This window comes from Lethenteron reissneri, chromosome 44 (assembly GCF_015708825.2).
Source record: "Lethenteron reissneri isolate LAM-NWPU_2019-01 chromosome 44, ASM1570882v1, whole genome shotgun sequence".
Taxonomy (NCBI): Eukaryota; Metazoa; Chordata; class Hyperoartia; order Petromyzontiformes; family Petromyzontidae; genus Lethenteron; species Lethenteron reissneri.
In genome coordinates, this window is record NC_083822.1 from 4623317 (window position 1) to 4645054 (window position 21738).

The 21738-nt window shown below is 45.4% G+C and overlaps 1 protein-coding gene across 1 annotated transcript in view; it reads left to right on the plus strand.

Annotated features, from left to right (window-relative positions):
* Positions 1-21738, plus strand: part of LOC133353428 (voltage-dependent T-type calcium channel subunit alpha-1H-like) — a 307728-nt gene that overhangs the window by 233330 nt on the left and 52660 nt on the right. Inside the window, 3 exon segments of the mRNA XM_061569680.1 lie at positions 12989-13144; positions 15453-15476; positions 15478-15550. Of these exon segments, the coding sequence (XP_061425664.1) occupies positions 12989-13144; positions 15453-15476; positions 15478-15550 (253 nt within the window).

The following is a 21738-nucleotide window of genomic DNA, read 5'->3' on the forward strand; positions in this document are numbered from 1 at the left end:
ACATGGACGGGTCTTTCAGTCGGAACTCCGCTCGCAATCATGACGACGCATAGAATCGCTCAGGCAGCTGAATCATTACAAAAAGTTGAATTGTTATGTTTGTCGTGACTTATTATTCAGCCTCATTTGAACACTTTTTCCACGCTTGACAAGAATGATTTTATTCACATTTCCAGTGCCCCAGGGTTTGAACCCTGGACAGTTGTGGTGGTGGGCTCACTGCCCGTGCCACAACGCATTACCCGCACGGGAGGTGGAACTGCGTGAAATGCAACGTTTTGCTTCACCGCGGTCACGCTTTAGCAAGCATACGGTGATATTTGTCTGATTCGTGTTGTCCTCGCCTCACCGTGCCAAACAATTAAAAGTCGCACAAGAATGTTTGTTGGAAGAAAAAAATGAAATCGTTCAATGCTGGGCCGGTACTACGGCTCACGCGCTCGAATCAAGATCGCGAGATCGTGGAGCTAAAGTTCCACTTCTGGAATCGATCGCGCATGCAGTGTATTGTGGGAAGTCAATAGCGTTTGGACGGTTTGCGTTACTTGCTCCTGCGATTGCAACGTGGAATTTCCACTCATATGTATGTACGTTGAACTTATTTCGCATCGTACGTAGCCAACCATGCTAATCAGGTGCTGGAACTCCACCCAATATTTGTACAAGTTTTGAAATACTTTTACTGAGAGCGATTTAATTGAGCCTCAAATTCATCGTCACTTCTTCTTGGTTCCTTCGGTAAAGTCACGTAGAAGGGAAAAAATTAAATAATAAAAATAAAACATAATAAAATACAATTCTCACGACGTTTCGGCCACAACGCAAGCAGCCGTCCTCAGGTGAAGAACAGGTCTGTCGGAAAGACAGGTCTGTCGGAAAGACAGCCATTCAGACGCTGTCTTTCCGACAGACCTGTTCTTCACCTGAGGACGGCTGCTTGCATTGGTGGCCGAAACGTCGTGAGAATTGTATTTTATTATGTTTTATTATTATGATTTTATTATTTCCCTTCTACGTGACTTTACCGAAATAACCAAGAAGATGAATCCCTGCAGTCACGAAAGCTTTAAATCGAAATTTCATCGTCACTTCTTCTCCTCTGCAGCTCCCAATGTCTGGAACTCCCTTCCCCCGTCTGTCTCTGTTGTCAACCCCCCACCTCTGTTCAACGCTAAGCTCAAGGCCTTATTTTTAACCTCTGGCTATGACTGCCTATTGATATCAAATAAACATACCCACTGCTCCCTACACCGTCCTGACATGTCATTGCAGTTAGATGCCATGTACTGAATCCAATTTGCGCATTTCTTTCTTCAACGGCCGACTCGTCAAAGATGTGTAATGAACCCACAGATACATTTAATTATTGTAGTTACAACTTCAATCAATGCGAAGCAAAAGCTTCACTTGGGTCAGCTCGGCAATGACATGAGTGCCACGACTACCTCAAGGCTAATTAAAGCATGACGTTGACTCAGCAATAAATTAGTATCTATTAAGAGCTTTTTCTAGGTCAACTTCGCATGAAATTGGTAGCCTGATCGGGGCTTCCTCGAGGCTGCCAGCACGAATGACATCTGTAGAGGTGCCTCTCCCACTGACGTGCAGAGGCTCCCTGCTATGTTCCACATACGTTCATGTGTTTGAATGAGCGGCGACATCAGTGCGTCTACCTAGGCTGTGGCGGCCGTGCGCCGTAGTTCTCAGGTGTGTTTTCGGGTCGCGCGCATAACAAAAACACGCGGCACAACCCAAGAAAGACACATCGGAGAATGCCGGCGCTCGAAGATTCACGTCCATCGTTGTTGTTTTTTTTCTTTCTGAAAGACTTCAACGCAACATTGAAGTGTCGAAGTCAGAAAGAACAAAGACAACGATCGGTGGATGTTATTGCTGAAGTCATCGTTCAAACGCAGAGCGACGCAAATTTACCTACGAGCAGCGTCTCCTTAAAATAAAACGCGCCACGTTGTGTGAGGTCACCGAACAATCACCATAGCATATAAATAAAAAGAACCCTTAACTTTTTTTTAAGGGCGAATGTCAAATAAAATCACCGTCACAGGTGAACGACTCCGCTAGAAAACCCTTCGGTTTTCCTGTCTCTTTATGTTGTGATCTTGTCCAAACTTTGGCAGGCATTTGTCTCTTGTTCACATGGCTGGATGGTCAGACGTTTTTATTAATATTATTTAATTTGACGAAATTATATTCCTGCACAATCGGCTATATGCGCAGGCCTTTAGTTTCCACCCTTTAATCCTTGAAAGGCTCACGAGGAAATCGAACGTCCACTTTTGGAAGCGCATGCGCACCGGAAAAAAGTTTCGAGGCCTTGGGGGCCCTTTTTGCCTCTGTGGGAATGTTTGCTCTCACTAAAAAATGCAATCGATTGCCACGTTCAATGGCGGCGATACCGCCACCAAGGTGACTGCCCTTACAAGCTTCGCGCCTCGATTTTTACGGGGGTGGGGGGGGGTACATCATCTCCGTCAACACCCGCCCTTCAACCCACACGGTGCACAACATCTCTCGCTATCTCTCTGCTTCTCTCCTCGCGCTCATTGACTCGGTGAAATTCCCTCTCGTCGTCTCGTTTCTCACGTTCGTGTGACCATGTTCAACTCACCACAACACCCTGAAGGGTGCTGTTTGTTGCTGCCCGCTTGGCCGTTTGGGCCTCTGTTTGCCAAATGTACACGGTTAAGCGTGATTAGATTAATGTTGGCATCGTGGATAATTCAAGGGCAGTGTCTCCTCGCTCGGATGAGTGCTGGGGTCTAAACTTGTCAATTAAACTCTACTCTTTTTATTTTTGTTATAAATAATTTTTCTCGTATTTCAGTAGGAGCCCGGTACCACAATTAAACTCTATTCTTGATGTCAGTTATCTTAAGAAGTAATGAGGCTGCGTATGCGAGCTAACACGAATCTAAATTTCGCACTTAAAATTCAAGTCAAGTCAAAGGGAAGGAACCGCCATGGAACAGGGGCCAATTCATGTGTCACTCACGACCCGTTTTATCCGTGGCCAGGAATCAAAGTGAAGTTTTCGGGTGCACAGCGGAAAGCGCAAACCACTGCACCACCACTCCCCGCAAACTGTCACGCTCAACGGCCGTGTCCGTTGACTTTTCCTCTCTCTCCCTGCTTTGCTAGACGAGGGTGGTGTGGTGGGCGTGGGTGCTGGCCACCCATCCCGTCGCGTGCCGAACCGGGCTTCATAGGTGCTCGCGGACAGCACTTGCCCCAACAGTCTGTTAAGGCTATACGGGGGATAAATATAAATAGTAGGAAAGGGAGGAGATGAGACGAATGAGAAATGGCCTGTATCTAAATTCCCAAATACCTTCAAATTCACTCACCGCTGGCAATGTTCCATAATTGACGGTAGGATGTAGGGAAAGATTTGACACGATCCACATGGCTCTTAACCTACACCTGACCCCGACACTTAGCCTCTCCACATTGACAATTCGACCCACTCGACTCGCAGTACAGGCTGTGAGGTAGAGTTGCTGCCTCTGAGATACAAAAAACCTGGGACGTATCATGGGAAGATGAATATCTCGCAGGACCAGAAGAGGGCAGAACTGCATGTAAATGCATGGTCTTGAGTGTTGTATTATTATCACTACACATCTGACAGACATCGGGACTTTTCATATCCAGGGAAAGAATGACTTATTTCCCGGGACAGCAGCTGCCTTGACGAGACGATGTTTCTGGGACAATCAGGACAGGTGGCAACCCTCGTGCGTGGTCAATTGCGTTATATAACTGTGCCGGACGAAACTGACCTTTGTTATCCTTGCCTGTTAAACCATCGCTCCCAATTATACTTTTTTTTCCGTATAAAATAAAATGCATACCTTCAGCCATTAGCGTTACCTCGTGAGAGAAAATATCGTGGGTTCCCTCCACCTCATTCGCTGTTTTTTTCCACCTTCTCTGCGGTTTTGATTGTGAGACCCAAAACGGTGTGAATATGCGGTCGGCTAATGTTGCTCTAAAGAAGAAGAGGCCGTTAACCAAAATGTTAACTCGCTAGGGTTTGCAAGTTTCTGCTGTGAGTCAGTGTAAATTGTTAATGTCGAGGGCGGGAGGCTTTTTAAATCCTTTATATTAAGTTCACTTGCTTGCTTGCTTGCACGCTTACGACCATGCAAATCTTTCAGTCGTTTTTTAACCCACTTCCCGTGATCCAATCGAGCTGACATTTTGCACACAGACTCGTTGTGCCTGACAATTTATTTTCGTGAAAAAAAATTCCCAACATTTTCCACTTTTTAGGAAAAAAAAATTTATATTTAGTTTAAAATACCAATGTGATAAAAATGAAACTCTTACTCAAGAAAAACAGAAATGAATAATAAAATAATACCGATGCCACGCATATAAAGGATTTAGAGTGAAAAACTTTATTTTTACGGGTTACTTTTTTGACTCCTGCTTTTTACACCACTGCTAACAAAGTTCATCAAACATAAATATTTATTTTGAAGGCATTTGTTAATACCCAGCTGAACGTAGGTGCTCTCCTCATGCCGTGTTGGTCATGGGGAGCTGTTTGACCATACCTCACCACGCTGGTCAGGCTTGGTGAAGGCGGGGGCAGGACCGGTGGAGTTGTCGCTCGTCACTGACCGTTGGCCATGGCTGGGAATCGACTTCATGTCTCTGAATTAACGGCGCACTCCGCAAAATCACTGTGCCACAATTCTCGCCCACAGTTTGTGTTTCACGTGATTGCATATTGTCATTATTTTAATAGTGCGACACAATTTAGTTTTCCGGGGTTGACATTGTGTATTTTATAGCGTGCACCGTTAATGAAAATGTTGTGTCTTGTATTTCAAATGCATGTTAACGATTGTTGCCATTACGATAGATAGTAGTGTAGTGAAGCGTGCATTGCTTTGACATCCTGGTGACCTGTGTTCAGTATCTGTCCACGATGCACATTCACCAGTTGCGATTGGTCTTTCATTCTTGCCTATTCTCTAGGTAGGCGAGGCCTTAAACGAGTACCTGATATGATCAACAACATCAACCCTGCGTTTTCCAGTCCGAAGTGCCATCTCCAGTGCAAATTTCTTTTTCGCTGACGTTAATAGGCACACTCCAGCAGAGATTGTCCCCCCAGTCTGTAGAACCAACAGTGGATTACTCGGTATCTCCCTCGTGCAAATGGCTACAGAGAGAATGGCAAATTGTGTACTCTGCAGCGGAGGATTTCAATGCAGTGCGATGCCGCTTTTAATGCGATGTGACGTATCCAGCGGGATATTTCCCGCGGCAGAGTGTGCGAGTAAGCCGCTGGAGATCAGAACTGAATTGCACTTGCAGTGCCTTTATGTATCACAGATGCGTCCAGTTGCAGATGTATACACAATATATTAATGTTCGTCCGCGTACATTTGCCACAGAGGCAATTGTCATGCCGGCGTGCTCTACACATTTCATAATATCGCCATGCCTTCAAACTTCAAGGATTTAAACTAAGAGTAATCATACATCATAATTTTCAGGCCACTATCAATCGACTTTTGGATGAAGGCCTCCCCACGCCTTGATCAAAGGCGGTCCATAAATAAGAGATAGGGTGCCGCATCATTTGCGCCGTTGTATGGCTATACTTCACCGCTATGGGCAGTGCGGGGGTTGGTGAAGTAGAGGAACGCAAGGGCCGGTTAAGATATCACTCGCTACTGATGTCAGCCGTAGCTGGGAATTGAGCGTTGCGAGGTTGATCGCGCGGTGTACGAACCACTGCACCACCAACTCTTCCCTGCAATGCTTGAGCTGGAGGTGTGGTGCACATCCAAACGGTTCGTATTTGCCTGAGCGACAAAACCAGACCTGATGAGTGATTTTCAAATCCATAAATAGATACATCTCAATCAATAAACACACCGCAGCTAGGAAAATAAGTATTAAATAATGTATCATTTCGAACAACAACACGTGGCCGTGTTAATAAATGACGGTCGTGTGACATAATGTGCATTGATCATCCGATAGTGATGAATGAAGATGGGATCGTAATAGCGACGCCTCGCATCGACGAGCATCACCAGCGGCGGATAGTATCTGTATCTGGCGTGGACCTCGTCTATGTTAACTCGGCCCAAAATTCGAAGTAGCTGGCGCTGCGCGTGTTTTAAAGCGGAACTGGGGACAAAAAAGCATCACGGTGCACGCTTGGTGTCGCAATCGCTTGGTGTCGCAATGGGTGTTCGCTCACAGCCCTTGCTCCAACACACTGTTAAGTAAGGGGCTTTGCGTGCGTGCGTGTGTATAAGCGGTAGCGCATTGGTTAGCGTTCAGATAATTTCGAATATTTGGCCGCTGTGAATGTCCACATGATAAGCCACTTCGTTTGAGCTGTCATTTGTGGCCAGGTCGCTTCTGATAAAGAAGTGAAGAGCTCAGTAGGCTTTACCTGGTAAAATTAATATAGTTTACACCATTGGTACCTCATTTGCCAGTAAAAAATATGATAATTGTTTTTTTACCCTTTTATCTGGCAACAAAACTTACACCTTTTTTACGAGGAGTCATATTTGCATAGACCACAATACCTGCAGTCATAATGCAAACAAAAACATAACTCTGATAATGTATGCACTGTCCTTGAAGTTGATTGGTCCACACCCGAGACAGCTTTCCTTAGAGCCTAGTCTCACATGGGTTGGACCAGATGACGCCAAAAGGTGTAAGTTTTGTTGCCAGATAAAAGGGTAAAAAAACAATTATCATTAATATAGTTGTTTGATTTGTATTTTTTGTGTGATTTGCTTACATTTCCTGTGTGTTTTTGTATTGTTTGTTTGTTGTAACTTTCTGACCCGCCCCTAATGGACTTCTGTGACAAAGAGTTTCATAGCTCATTGGATTCCTCCAGTTATGGATGAATATTCTGATTCTGACTCTGCACGATGAACCCCGGCCACTTGAGTTCAGCCCTCGGCCGCAGCTGACATTGGTAGCGAGTGTCATGGGCTCCTCCCTCCCCTTGTCCCCATTTCCCTTAAGGTTACTGCATCGATGGCTAGCCACGTGGACAAAGATGGTCACGGTATCGCGTGCGTTTAGATGCGCTTCTGCGGCTGTCTGGAACGCTCTTCCTTCCGATATTAGGAAGCACTTTTAAATCTAGATTGAAAACGAATTTCTTTATAACTACTTATTTTGTGTTTAGTTTGTTGTCCATCCCCCTACACCTCCGATTAGCGCAGTTGGCTACGTATTGTGTGAAAGAAGTTCAACATACTTACACACATGCAATCACTAGAGTCCTAGAAGCTATTCCTCCTCCCTGTTCCTGCTCAAAGGCACCCCCCCCCCCAAATATGAGAACAAAACTCGGTTTAAATTCCATCCGCGTGGTGGCCCTTAATCCCTGGAATAACCGAGCGAAAAATGTTTTGGATCAAAACCTTTACCAGCCTGGTCCTACTTCAAATCTTTTTGGGACCTCAGATTGTCTTTCAGGTGTTTGGAAATATGATCGCTCTGCTTTGCAGACTTTAAGTTAAAATATATTTTTGGACACGATGCGTTCTACTGGCCTTGTATTTTTCTGTGCTAGTTGATACCAAGTTGAGGCACGACCTTGCAATTTAGAACTTGTGCTCACATAAACCCCACCTAAGCTTCAGTGTGGAGAAACTACCCGCACGACTGACATGGCATTGGAAAGTCTCCATCCAACAGTGGGTTGACAAAGTGCTCTGAACAATAAACGTTTTTACGTATAGGTGAAAATGTGTGCATGACTATGCATGTGTTTACGTGTGCCAGTGTTTAACAAAGTGCTGTAAGCAACGTAATATCGTATAGTGGGTTCGCATAAGCCCTGCAGCCACTAGAGATACTGCAATGCGACGCAACTTTAAACAACATTTGTATTCATTATATTGAATGGAATTGTGGCCCTACAATTTATAAAATCACAAATTGGTGAGGGGGGTGGGGGCAGGAGAGGGGGGATAATCGGCGATAAACCTGTGAGCATCATGGACATGTATTATAGTAAACAAAGATGGAAATATTTATTACAGTGAAGAGAACGTTTCTGTGCATGGTGGCGGGCTAGTACATTACTGAACTGTGTGTGCAACACGCGAGCCTTAACCCGAGCGTGTTTATCACAATCACGTCACAGACGGGCGCGCGCTCTCCACGCGTCAACAACAACAACAACAACGGCAGCTTTAAAACACCGCCTGATTGCCACAACATCATTCCCGTGCCATCTTCTTCATGCTGGGGATGGATGGGGTTTTTTTTTTTTAGCACCCAATTTTCAGCTAGGAAACATTTGATCCGATTCGGGCCATTTGTTCCACAGACTCGCTTCGTCTACGCGGGCTGTGAATGAGAACGGCGGAGGTGCCCCGATAATTACACTGCGGGTTTTGTATTTGTTTTTTGCGCGGATGTGTACGTGCGGAGTAGGAATATCTGCCGGTTTCGCTTCAGCGTGAAGCTTATTATTTACCCAAACCCATAACGAAGCTACGTGCTCACTCTTAAGATGTTCTTTGACAATTCGCCAAAAGGGACAACGCGAAGCAGACCGAAAATAAGTTTGCCTTAAGTTTGTGCGCGCGGCAGCACAGCCAGGAAGGAAAGCGCGGCGGCGCAGACGGCCACACGCGCAAAGTGGTCCCGGGAAGAGATGAAAGACTGTGGCACACGCCGTTGTTCATTTCATCCATTGCTCTCTGGGCAAGGGTTGGTAGAGCTCACGGAGATTTGTAAAGCTCCGAAACCCGCGACGATAGGAGCAGCGATTTGGTTCGCAGAGCCTCCCCCCCCTGTGTTGAATTGTGTCAGCTCCTGGTTTGTGTTGGGACTTCTCTGGGCTCTTGCAGCTCTTCCCACGCATTCATTTACCCAATGAGGAATTGGCAAAGCAGCCCAAGTTGCACCCTCCTGAAAAAGAGTCTCACGAGTTAGCCGTGGGTTTTCTCAGTGAAGGACTTTCATGATAGTAGCCGGGTGGTGCTGCTGGTGGTTGATGCACGTGGCCTGTGATGCAGCACTGTGGAGGTGAAGGTTGGTGGATCAAACAAATGTTGTCTCGAGGCTATTAACTATTTTTTTTTTACCAGATAAAGCCCACTGAGCTATACAGCTCTTTTTAAATCCTTTATATTAAGTTCGCTTGCTTGCTTAGGACCGTGCAAATCTTTCGGTCGTTTTTTAACCCACTTCCCGTGATCCAATCGAGCTGACATTTTGCAACACAGACTCGTTGTGCGTGACAATGCATTTTCGTGAGAAAAAAATTTCCAAAATTTTACACTGTTTAGGGAAATTTTTTTAAATATTTAATTACCAATTGTTTAATGCTGCCAGACAATAATCTGACCCATAGGTGGCAGCCATCTCAAGCCAGAGGACGAGAGGACTCTAGCCGCCCCGATGCCACGCATATAAAGGATTTATGGTGAAAAACTTTGTTTTTACGAGTTTACTTGTTAGAAGTAACCTGACCACAAATGATAGCTCAACAAAGTGGCTTATCACGTGGACATTTATAGCAGCAAATACTCTAAACGCGTGCTTCTAAATGTGGAGGGGAAAACCAGAGGACCCGGAGACAAATCCACATGACCACAGGAAGAACATGCAAACTCCAAATATTAAGGTGTCAGGGTAGGGATCGACCCCACGACCTCCTGCATACCAGGCAAGGTAGTTAACATCTCGCCACCTCGGCGCCATTCTACCATCTACATGACTCGTTTAGATTCCTTTTTTTTATTCTGTTAAAGTATATATATATATAACAATTTATAATGAGACACTTGGGAGCACAAACAAACCTCTGGTTTAAATTGTATTCTATCGCGAGCAGAATAATTGGAAATTCTGAATAATAATTATTGCTGAAGAAAAGTAATCATAGGAAAATAAAGTGCAATATTTTGAAATGCATTGCTGGGAGTTTGTTGTAAGCAATGTGAAATAAATACAAATGACACTTTAAGATGTGTTTTTCTCCAAGCTTCATTCCTTTTGTGCTGTATCGCACATCGAGAATGAGTATCCACTCTGAACCCGCAGAGAAAGAGGTGCATTGCCATTCTCTTAGAAATACGCATGTGGAAGAAGCATTCATAGAACTCCTGAAATACTGCACCTTCCAATGACCTCTGTTTTCCACGTAACAAGGGGTGCACTACCCCACCCACACTCCTTGGTACATATAACTATTCCGTCGTATGGCAATCACACTGATGCTTTTCTAATTCTTAGAGCTGGAATTAAGCCAAATTAAGTGGAAAACTTAATTCCTTTTTCGTGCCAAAATTGGTGACTAAGCTCAGATCATTAGTTCAATCACCAAAGTCTAAATAAGTACGAAAACTTAAGGCTGAGAGACGCCTTCATGAATAACTAAAGGGCATTATTATGAAGGTTACAGTTTGAGGTGGAGCGTTGACACGGTGGTTTGCACACTTCATTATGAACTTGACGATCAGATTTTGATTCCTGGCCATGGTTTACGTCAGAGGTAATCGATATCATAAATGGTTCTAGTCCCCCCTTCACGAACTCGCCTTGATGTACATGGTGAAGTATGGTTAAACAAACCCCCACGAACAACACTGCAAGGACAGGCCTTCAATTGAATGTTGAAGGGTCGTAAATATTAACAATAATAACAATACAATATTTCTATCTTTTTTACAATAATATCATTGTCAAAGTATTATTAAGCGCTCGCCTTGATCCTCCGAGTATGCTCTCATGTTCTCCTTGAATTTATCAAGATGAGCATCAAGGATATGGACTTTGAGGGACATCCTACAGCCCATTTTGCCGTAGTTCTTCACCAGTCTCAACCAGCTCCACATAGTTTTCGGCCTTGTGATTGCCCAGGAAGCCACGAACCACTGCGACAAAGCTGTTCCAAGCCACTTTCTCCTTACAAGTGAGCTTCTTGGGGAATGCATTGCACTCCAGGATCTTCTTTATCTGTGGTCCGACGAAGACACCGGCTTTGACCTTTGCCTCAGACAGCTTCGGGAAGAAGTCTTGAAGGTAGTTGAAGGCTGCCGACTCCTTATCTACAGCTCTGACAAATTGTTTCACACGGCCCAATTTGATGTGCAATGGTGGCATCAGCACCTTCCGGGGGTCCACCAGTGGCTCCCACTTGACGTTGTTCCTCCCCACAGAGAACTCGGTCCGCTGTGGCCAGTCCCGCCTGTGGTAGTGCGCCTTGGTGTCTAAATCTTTTGTAGTCATTTTTGTATTAATTAGTATAAATGCATGCTAATTTTGATTCTTATGTTGTTTTTTTCTGACTTTATGTAAATGAAAGGACACAAATAATTTGTCCGTCTTCGCATTAAAAATGGGTCAATTTCAAAATATCACTGTACTGGTCACAAAAGCAAAGTTTATGGGGAATAATAGCCATTTTCTGTACTTTTGAGGCATAAGCAATTAGGAAGTAACACTTACTACCCAGGAAAAAACATTGTTACACAGTGTTATTAACCACGTACAAATTAACAGCGTTTTTAGGATTTCAATAAGCTCACTTTTTTAAAGATTTTTTGTTGTTTGCATTTCTCATGCAGTTGCCTCTGTCAGTTGCCCCGGGATACTGTTTTCATCCCAGAGGGATTGTTCTGGTTAAAATAATAACAACAACAACAAAAGATGATTATTTTACTAGGAAAGCTTAATTGAATATCAAGACACTTCTTCTGGAGGGCCTTTAATTATTATTAATGGTTTGCTTCAATGAGCAATTGGAATACAATGCCAATCGGATTTGTCTAGAATCTCAACGTAACCTCATCTCAATATGCTGTACAAAATAATACTGGGAAAGGGAGGGTGTTGAAACAAATGATAAGTCGAAGCCTTTTGTCAATCTACAGTCATATGCATCATCCCCACGCCATATGAAAAGTGGGGGTTGTTTGACCATACTTCGCTACGATGATCAGGGGTTGGTGAAGGTGTGGGGAGGAGCCAGGACTAGTTCAGATATCATTGGCCACTGATGTTAGCCGTGGCCTGGAAATTAACTCGAGTTATCGCGCTGACCACTGAGCAACCGCTTCACCCTGGCACATGAATACACTCACCAACCCACCCACTCACCTACCCACTCATCCACTCACCAACCCACCCACTCACCTACCCACTCATCCACTCACCCACTCACCAATCCACCCACTCGCCTACCCACTCATCCACTCACCCACTCACCAACCCACCCACTCACTCACCCACTCACCAACCCACCCACTCACCTACCCACTCATCCACTCACCCACTCACCAACCCACCCACTCACCCACTCACTCACCCACTCACCAACCCACCCACTCACCCACTCACTCACGCACCCATGGCCTTCAAATGTATATTTGATTCAGTGCAATGTTCCATGGTCCATGATCTGGTGTTTGTAGCCAAAGTCGGACACAGGAGATACGATGTAATTTGCCACGTGTGTATTTGATGTCCACTGCATCGTCCATGCTTTGTGGGGATACAGTTGAGTGCTCCTCAATGTATGTATGTTGAACTTCTTTTGCACCATACATAGCCAACTGTGCTCATTGGAGATGTGGGGGAAGGACAACAAACTAAACACGAAAAGCAGTTCCAAAGATTTAAAAGTGCATAGCTCCAATGGTGTCCTAATATCGGAAGGATGAGAGTTCCAGACGGCAGCAGAAGCGCATCTGAAAGCGAGAAATGCAGTGACCGTCTTTGTTCGACGATGAGCTAAAAGCCGCCGCGAGGATGACCTTCTGTAGATGACCCTTCTGTGGAAGGTGGAATCCGTGCAGTCTGGCGGTGTGGTCGAAAGCATGAATGACCGTGTGCGCGAGACCGAGCGAGAACGTTAACTGTGAAGGTCACACGACATCACTGGTCCTCCACCACCACAACATGGGCCTTGTTCTTACCACTCTGGGGCCGTGTGCTCCCCAACTCCCAGATCCTGACACAGGAGGACTGGAACGTGGTCCTGTACCACGGCATGGCCTCCTCGTCTCCCTGGGCTGCGCTCTACTTCATCGCGCTCATGACCTTTGGAAACTACGTCCTCTTCAACCTCCTGGTGGCCATCCTGGTGGAGGGATTCCAGGCGGAGGTAATTCGCTCCAAACAATGCGCCTCCACTCCAGACGCGTTCGCGGTCAAAATATCTGCCGGCTCAACAACCCGCGGAAATACCGGTCATGACACGTTCTCACGCTAGTTGACAAAAGCATAAGATGTATTTCTTTTTCTTTTTACTGAGCTACCCTTTAGTTCTCAAAAGCTCCCCCCCCCCACTCGCCTATTTTCTCCTCTTCCACGAGCGACTCCGTTGCCTGCAAAGACCGCCACATGCGGCTCGCCTCTTGCCGTGACAGCGTGAGTGGTGAGCGTCGCACGGCATCGTTGTCACAAGGAGCGCTCATGCCGAGAGGGCGCGTATGCAGCCACTCGGCGTGAAATGGATTGATGAAATTCGAAATTGCTCCTGCCATTGTAGAGGTCGGCCCAAATCAATGCTTCCTTCGAAGGTTTGTAAACTTATTGTCGCGCGCGCGATCGATGGATAACCGTGGTTCCGTGCGCCCCTGCCAACCTCCGCCGCTCCCCTCCCCGCTGAGTCTGCCGCGCGTGGATGCCTCCGTGGCGATAGAGCGGCGAGGCTCTCAAGCGTTAGTTCACTGAGTTCACATCCCGGCCAAGGTTAATTCGCCCACGGCATCGTTGTCATCATTGTCATCGTGGTCTTCGCCTCCATTGGTGTGTTGATGTAAATATCATTAGTCAGGAGGAGCATCAGGAGTGGAACATCGTAGCATCGTCATCAGCAGAAGTGGTGTTAGCATCGTCATGATCATCTGCAATTTGTTTCATCGTCTTCATTGTGGTCTTTATAAACGGCAACTGTAGAAACAAGTTTATTATCAGCAGCAGCAGCATCATAATCATTGTCATCATGCATCTTTTTCAGATTACTCTAATACTGTAGATCATCTTCGTCAACATGTTCATCGTCGACAGCAGCAACAGCAAGATAGCACGATTATCATCATCACTGGTTGGTAATTGGTGCAGGGAATCCAAGAGTACGTGCTGTTGTATTAAAGTGACTAGGCCCTGATTAGACCGTGCCATATTAATGTAGAATTTATACAATTGGCTGTGAATCATCAGAGTGATGAGCGATGCCTATTTAAGCCCAATGTCTTTTTTGACATTAGCTTGGTGCATTGCATTGGCAGTGTTTTGTATTCCTTTAAAGTAAAATACAGAGTGATAAAAAATATGGACTCGATTTTAAATCGCTATATCTCTGCAACCACGAACCGCACATGAATGAAACTCTTACCACTTGAAAGGGCGGGGCATATAGTTTCAAACGATTACCAATAGATGCTGTCTCCCAACGCACAAACAGCCCCTAGCCTCAGTCATTCGCAAGATGGTGACACGGCAACACACAAGGGACGGTTTGCGTTCTGCAGTTCAGCAAGATTGAATCCTTAGTTGCGGTGCAGCGTGCGTTTCAACAGCGTTTTGGCATTGATCCGCCAATGTCAGAGCATTCGTCGTTGGTACCGACAATTTGAGGAAACAGACTGTTGATGTAAGGGGAAGAGCACAGGGCGATCACGCACCTCAGAGGAAAACGTGAGAAGAGAGGCGTTTGGGACGAATTCAACTATCGTCTCAATGTTGTCCGTACAGCAGGTGGAGGGCACATAGAGCATTTATAAAATGGTTAGTAAAGCTTGATAACACATTAAACCGTTTGTAACTTTTTGTGTAATTGTAACATGTTGCCATCGGGAAATATACCGCTTTGAAATTGCGTCCATCTTTTTAAACAGCCTGTACTTTCTTAATTAAAGTGTGGTGTTGTTAAAATAAGACCAACTCAATACAGTGGAGTCCACTCGAGTACAGAAATAGCGTATTTCTTTTCATGGCATTTGTGTGTGAGTGTGTGTGTGTATATATTGCGGGGAGCGGTAGTGTAGCAGTTGGCACGCTACGCTATAACCTCGACGGACCCGAGTTCGATCTGCGCACGGTCGACACCAGTGACGAATATCTCAACCGGTCCTGGGCCTCCCCTCGGTCGACCAACCCTCAAACCTGGTGTGATGTCTAAACATTTCCATTCGGGAGACAAAGGCGGCCGGGCGTGGTGCTGGCCACCCATCCCCTCGTGTGCTACGCTGGCCTTCATTGGTGCTCGCTGACAGCACCTGCCGCAGAAATCTGTTGAGGCTATATGGGGCATCTTTGTCTTATGCCTGTGAGCAGGTTAAATCCGTGCCTGTCTGTGCCCCCTCCGCCTCGCGTCACGATTTGTGCTCTGTACCAAGCTCCTATTGAAATATAATTAAAATACATATTCAAAAATCCTTACTCTCTCTCTCATCTCTGAATCACAGGGCGATGCAAACAAGTCTGAGTCCTGATGGGGAGCAGTGCTCCCCCTATAACCTGGATGACGGACACGACAAGCTTAAAGAACTCCGCTCCATTGCCGGTGAGGCCCAGCGCAAGCGTGGCTTTGCAGCTGCGTCCATGTGTGTGAGTGACCCGAGTTTGATTTCGTGGCCGGGCTGTTCTTTCATCGGTGGCGAGTGGGTATCAGAGCTGGCCGTGAGTGAACTCAGCCTCGCGTCTGGTGTGTAAATATCGGCACCGGAGAGAGACAAAGGCGGCTGGGCATGGTTGTATCAGCTATGCTTGCTCCCTCTTGTGTCCTGCCAGCCTCCGATTAAAATGGTTGGCTACGTACGGTGAGAAAGAAGTCCAACATACTATGTGTGGTCACAGCACTTGCCCCAACACACGACAAACGCTGTATGGTAGACCGATGTGTTTCCTTTGTATGTGTGTATATGTTCACATGTGAGCGCGTATGTGCGTGTGTATCTATGTCCCTGTGACTGTGTGTAGATGTGTGAAGTTGTCCACTAACAGCACTTGCCCCAACACACGACAAACGCTGTATGGTAGACCGTTGTGTTTTCTTTGTATGTGTGTATATGTTCACATGTGAGCGCGTATGTGCCTGTGTATTTATGTCCCTGTGACTGTGTGTAGATGTGTGAAGTTGTCCACTAACAGCACTTGCCCCAACACACGACAAACGCTGTATGGTAGACCGATGTGTTTTCTTTGTATGTGTGTATATGTTCACATGTGAGCGCGTATGTGCGTGTGTATCTATGTCCCTGTGACTGTGTGTAGATGTGTGAAGTTGTCCACTAACAGCACTTGCCCCAACACACGACAAACGCTGTATGGTAGACCGATGTGTTTTCTTTGTATGTGTGTATATGTTCACATGTGAGCGCGTATGTGCGTGTGTATCTATGTCCCTGTGACTGTGTGTAGATGTGTGAAGTTGTCCACTAACAGCACTTGCCCCAACACACGACAAACGCTGTATGGTAGACCGTTGTGTTTTCTTTGTATGTGTGTATATGTTCACATGTGAGCGCGTATGTGCGTGTGTATCTATGTCCCTGTGACTGTGTGTAGATGTGTGAGGTTGCCCACTAACAGCACTTGCCCCAACAGTCTGTGTGGCTATATGGGGTTCTTTATCTTGGTATATGGGACTGGCTACCCACCACTTGTGTGCCATTACGACCTTTCGTAGGTGCTCGCTAACAGAAACTTGCACCAACAGTCTTTTAAGGGGCCGTCCATAAATGACGTCACGCACCTAAGGGGGGGGGGGGGTTTAGAAATGTGACGTCACATCAAAATGCGCCACTTTTAATAAATATAGGCAACACGTTCTACTTCATTAAATAGACGTTTTAATAAATGTTTTCTCCTACAACATCAGAGTGCACCGGCACATAAAATACACACTACAATGGCAATGGTTTAAAATTATTTGAAGCATGTTTTCTTTTGGGGGGGGGGGGGGGCAGAGCTTTGTGACGTCATATTTGAGGGGGGGTCTGACTTTTTGTGACGCCGCGTGACGATGGGGGGGGGGGTGGGGGCAAAAATTGTCCAAAATCGCGTGACGTCATTTATGGACGACCCCTAAGTCTTGAGGGGAGGGTTGACTTGGTCTTTGTTTTACCTTTGTGCATATTCACATGCTTACGCATGTATGTACACACACAAACGAATGAGCCTGTCCCAATAGCTACGAAGTGCACCTAGCTTGGCACGGGTGCCGTAATCCAGCACCTTGTAAGTGGGATTGGTGAATGGCGCACAGATCATTGTGTGTTTTGCGTGACACCTCCATTCTCTGTACGGCTGGCAAGAAGTGTCAGGGACGACTGCAACGCGATTCCTCGGCTGTCTGCGAAATTTATGTCGCGTTCTCTCTCCCCTTTGTGCGCGTGGGTTTTCCCTGGGTACTCCGGAGGGAAATTCCTCCCCCCGACCTGCAAAGAATTCATAAAGCAAAAAACTGAATCCTCAGAACATCCTGACACAAGGACCCCCTTGCAAAATCATCGCAGGACGCAGTGCGGCTCCTACGCCGCGGTCACCGTGCTGTGCCCGCCCGCGAGCCGCTTCGCACTGATTGTGCCGGTAGCTGTCCCGATGCCGTGCTCACAATAACAACAACAACAACAAAGCCGTCACATCGCTCTTTTTATCTAACAGCAGCGAGCAAACAAAGCTTTCCCCACCCCCGCATAGCCTTCTACACAAACACACACAGAGCCTGTGTGCCCTCTAGCCTCCACGCAATGATTTCAGCGCGTAGTGGAGGGGGGGACGCAGAGCCGATGGACTGATAGTCGCGGTAAAGCGGGCGAGAGCACATCGCACGGTGTCTGCTCAAGCTCTACCGCAGGCAACAACGAAGACTGGGAGGGCCGCCCATCTGCTGTCAAGGCAGCCTTGAGGAGGGGGAAAAAACACAAATATACAGAGGTGGCCCAAAAGCGCAGGACACATGGGGTTATATTTATCTTAACAAATCAACGAGGGCGATTTCGTTTATTTTAACGGATGTTCATACTCACTTCCGTCAACATCAACGGTTGCATGGATTATTTCTCGTATTGAATGTGCGGCTTTTTTGTTGTTGAGATTTACACGTGCACTCTTTGAACATTCCTCAATTACGTTTCGTCTGGATTCATTCAGAGTGCTTGATCGACGCATGTAATTGTCATCTGACAAGGAAGAAGAAAAACAGAAATATTTATCACGATAACAGATCAAATATTCACGCACAAAAAACGAAAACAAATTATGCTAGTGTTAAAATTAATTGCAGAACCTGATGTGTCCTGAACATTTGGGACAACGTGTATCTTCTGAATTGTGAGCACATGCAGAACGATATGAACAGAACGCCCAACAAAGCCCTCTGCTGTCAGTCGACAGCTTCCGAGTATGACCCGTGGATTTTACGTTTCAAGCATAGTTTTTATTTATCCATTTACGCGCCTTGTTTTAACAAGAGCCAGCTTTTTGGATTTTGGTTTAGAGGGATTTGTTTTGTTTTGTCTGAGACGGATTAGCACATGAAAGCGAGGCCGTCACACGCGGATAAATGGATTATTATATGTTTTGCATGCTTAGATGTCTGCCCAGAGTTGACTCAATGCATTGGCATAACATATGAGGGGATTTCAATCATTCATTCATTGGTATCCAACGTATTCAGTTTTTTTGTTGTTGCACATGTCCATGCATAAAATTGTCGGAATGTATTTAAACATGTTTATTTTGAAAACTATATTCTAGTCACTGGTCGTCTCAGAAAATTATCACAATTATCTCTTCAGGATCAATTAAATATTTTTCTTTGCAGGAAATCAGCAATTATTATACAATGAAAAGACTGCCCCCCACTCCACCAGAGTAATGTGGAATTTCCACTACAGGGTTAGGGATGTATGGGTTTGAATTCCGTCTGTGATTGAATCAAATTCTCAATAGTGACATTTATAGTGGCAAATTTTTATCCAGGGAAGTCTTCACAAGTCTCTAGACACTTTTTTTCAGGAGGTCTCTGAATTGAGATGCGTTTTCTTTCTCGGGTGGGAGAAACCTGGAGGAATAGCTGGAGAAGCCCTCTTTGCACGCAAACACTAGAGGACTAATTCAAGGTCTGCACGGATTGATTGAAAGCCATCATGCTGCACTATTAACCCCTGGCCACTTCTACCACCTCCTCTTTTCCGAACATAGATGGACTCGTCCATCTGGCCAACTGCCAAATCGCTTTCCGTGGTCCCTGACGTTAGGAAAATCCGCCACTTTTTTTTCTTGCTGAGGATTTCACACGTGATGATGATTGCTTGTGTTGCAGTCGAAACGTCGTGAGAATTTTTATTAATATTATTTTTATTATTTTATTATTTCCCTTCTACGTGACTTTAACGAAAAAAACTAGAATATAAGCTCTCGCGGCGTTTATGAGTTTCAGAAATCTGCGTGCAAACTCTTGCCCTCCCCAAAGCCTTGCATCACAGGCGTGCATCGCCATAGTTAGCTAAATGATGGTCTCGGCTCGGTAACTTGTGACATATCGAAGCTGTCGTATAACTAGTTTAGTTTTCACTTAACGTGTAAATCAACCTGGCCCACTTTGAAAATAGTCACAACGGGAAGATGAAAGGGTTCCATCTAGTGTCGGGTAGAGGGCTAATGATGACAGCCGGGTGGCTCATAATGGCCTTGCTGGGACCCCGGGTTCGAATCCACCCATGGTTAAACCTGATTCTCAGCTGTAGTCACCAAGTACTGTGCAAAAACACTCATCATTTTCAGTGATTTTTTTTTCATTTTGTTCAACTTCAACTATACGACAACTGTGGAGATACTTTGGCAATTGAAGGGAAGCCAAGAGTACTTCTGCAATGTCAGTGTGATGTTACACTGCTGTGAGTGAGAGTTTTAATGTAAATGTAATTTTCATGACATTTCAGTGGCTAATAATAGTCATATTTGGTTTTATTTATAGCGGTGGTTCATGCAAATTGCCTTTCATAATTTCTGAGGAGCCACACAGAAGTGGGAAGGCAGCAGCCGGTGCCAACAATTGGCCAAGCTCTGCAGTCCTGTATATATCAAGATCTTCCCAGCCAAACCACGAGTGTTTACAAATTTGGGAGGAAGTTGGCGCACCCAGAGAAAACCCACGTGTGTGAGGGGGGCAACACTATCCCATACAAAACAAGACAGTTTCGATTTAAAGCTTTCGTGACTGCAGGGATTCATCTTCTTGGTTCTTTCGGTAAAGTCACGTAATGTCCTTTTTTCAAGCGAAACGTCGTGAGAATTATTTTATTATGTTTTATTTTTATTATTTTATTACTTCCCTTCTACGTGACTTTACCGAAAGAACCAAGAAAAATAACAAGACAGATGATGCCAGTCCAAGCTTTGCTTTAACACTTTCTCCTGACAAGCCACGGCGTGGGAAATGCGGGTTCCAACATTTGTACGATCCACCATCCCTCACCTCCACAGTGCTGGATTACAGGCCACGTGCATCGCCACCACTGCCCGTTATGGGGACAACAACAAAGCTGCAACAACAACAACAGTTTTGTTCATTAAAAAAAGATCCGTGATACCATCTGTGCCATCTTCCAGGGCCGTTGCCGGATGTGAAACGAAGCCAGGAAGTTCCGGATGTGACGTTTTGTTTGCCCTTGAGCTGTCGCTCCCGTAACATATTTTCAATTGGCAACAGAAAATAACGCGTGAATTAAAAAATTTGCGTAAAAAAAATTACGCTGGGAATTAGGAAAATGTCGTTGATCTCCACGTGAGAATGAACGCGCTGTTAATTTGCGTTCATGCATGAAGAAACCTCCACCTCTTTCCAAACATTGTGACATTTTAAAAAGGTTGCATTTTTATTTCCAGGCAGCTGTCACTGAAGCAATGATATGTTCTTATATATTTTAATCCTGCCTTTTTCATAATTTCCACCACACCCCCCACCCCCTTTTTCACGGGACACAATTCAGCTGGAGAATTTCATTAATTAACGCTTAAATCTCCATTATCAAAGTGTGGATTTCCCTCATTAACTTTTACAATCAGAGTTTTTCCTTTTTTCAAGCGATAAAAAAAAACCTTTTAAAAACTTTCGAGAGCAGCGTTTAAAAAGAACCACCGTGCAAGATGGCCAATGAAAATGAATTCGCATGGTGCTCAACTCTTACCGAAACGCATATTGCGTGCGTGAATGGTTCAGATGCTGGCGCTGTTGTGGGTGGGGTCAGTCCGTTGTTGAGGTGGCCACGGTGGCGCATTGCTCGGTGTGCCAAACTGGCACCGGTGAATTCATGTTTCTGCCACCATTGACTTAAACCCGGCTCTCAAGTGATAGTCTAAGCCCGGTCGCCAATGGTTGCAACAAACAGCTTCTCGCAGTGAATTAAGTTTTTTCACTCAATTTGGATAAATATGGTGTTTGACTCTCACGCGCCAATATCAAAGCGAAGTGTATGCGCACGTGCGATGCGATACCTCTCGTGTGCAGGATACAAAAAAGGATGCTTCTGTTATGCTGAAAATCTCTTCCACAACACTGGTACATAGGATGACTGCTCTATGAGATTTCCGAATGGATTCTCCATCGCATCACATGGGGCCCGGTAGCACACTTTGAATACATTGAGGTGGCGAAGAGGCGAACGATATATAAAAGTGGTTGATTTGTGCTTGCACAAAGCCTGTAAGACTCACACCATTGTTATCTTTTTTCTTACGTATGAT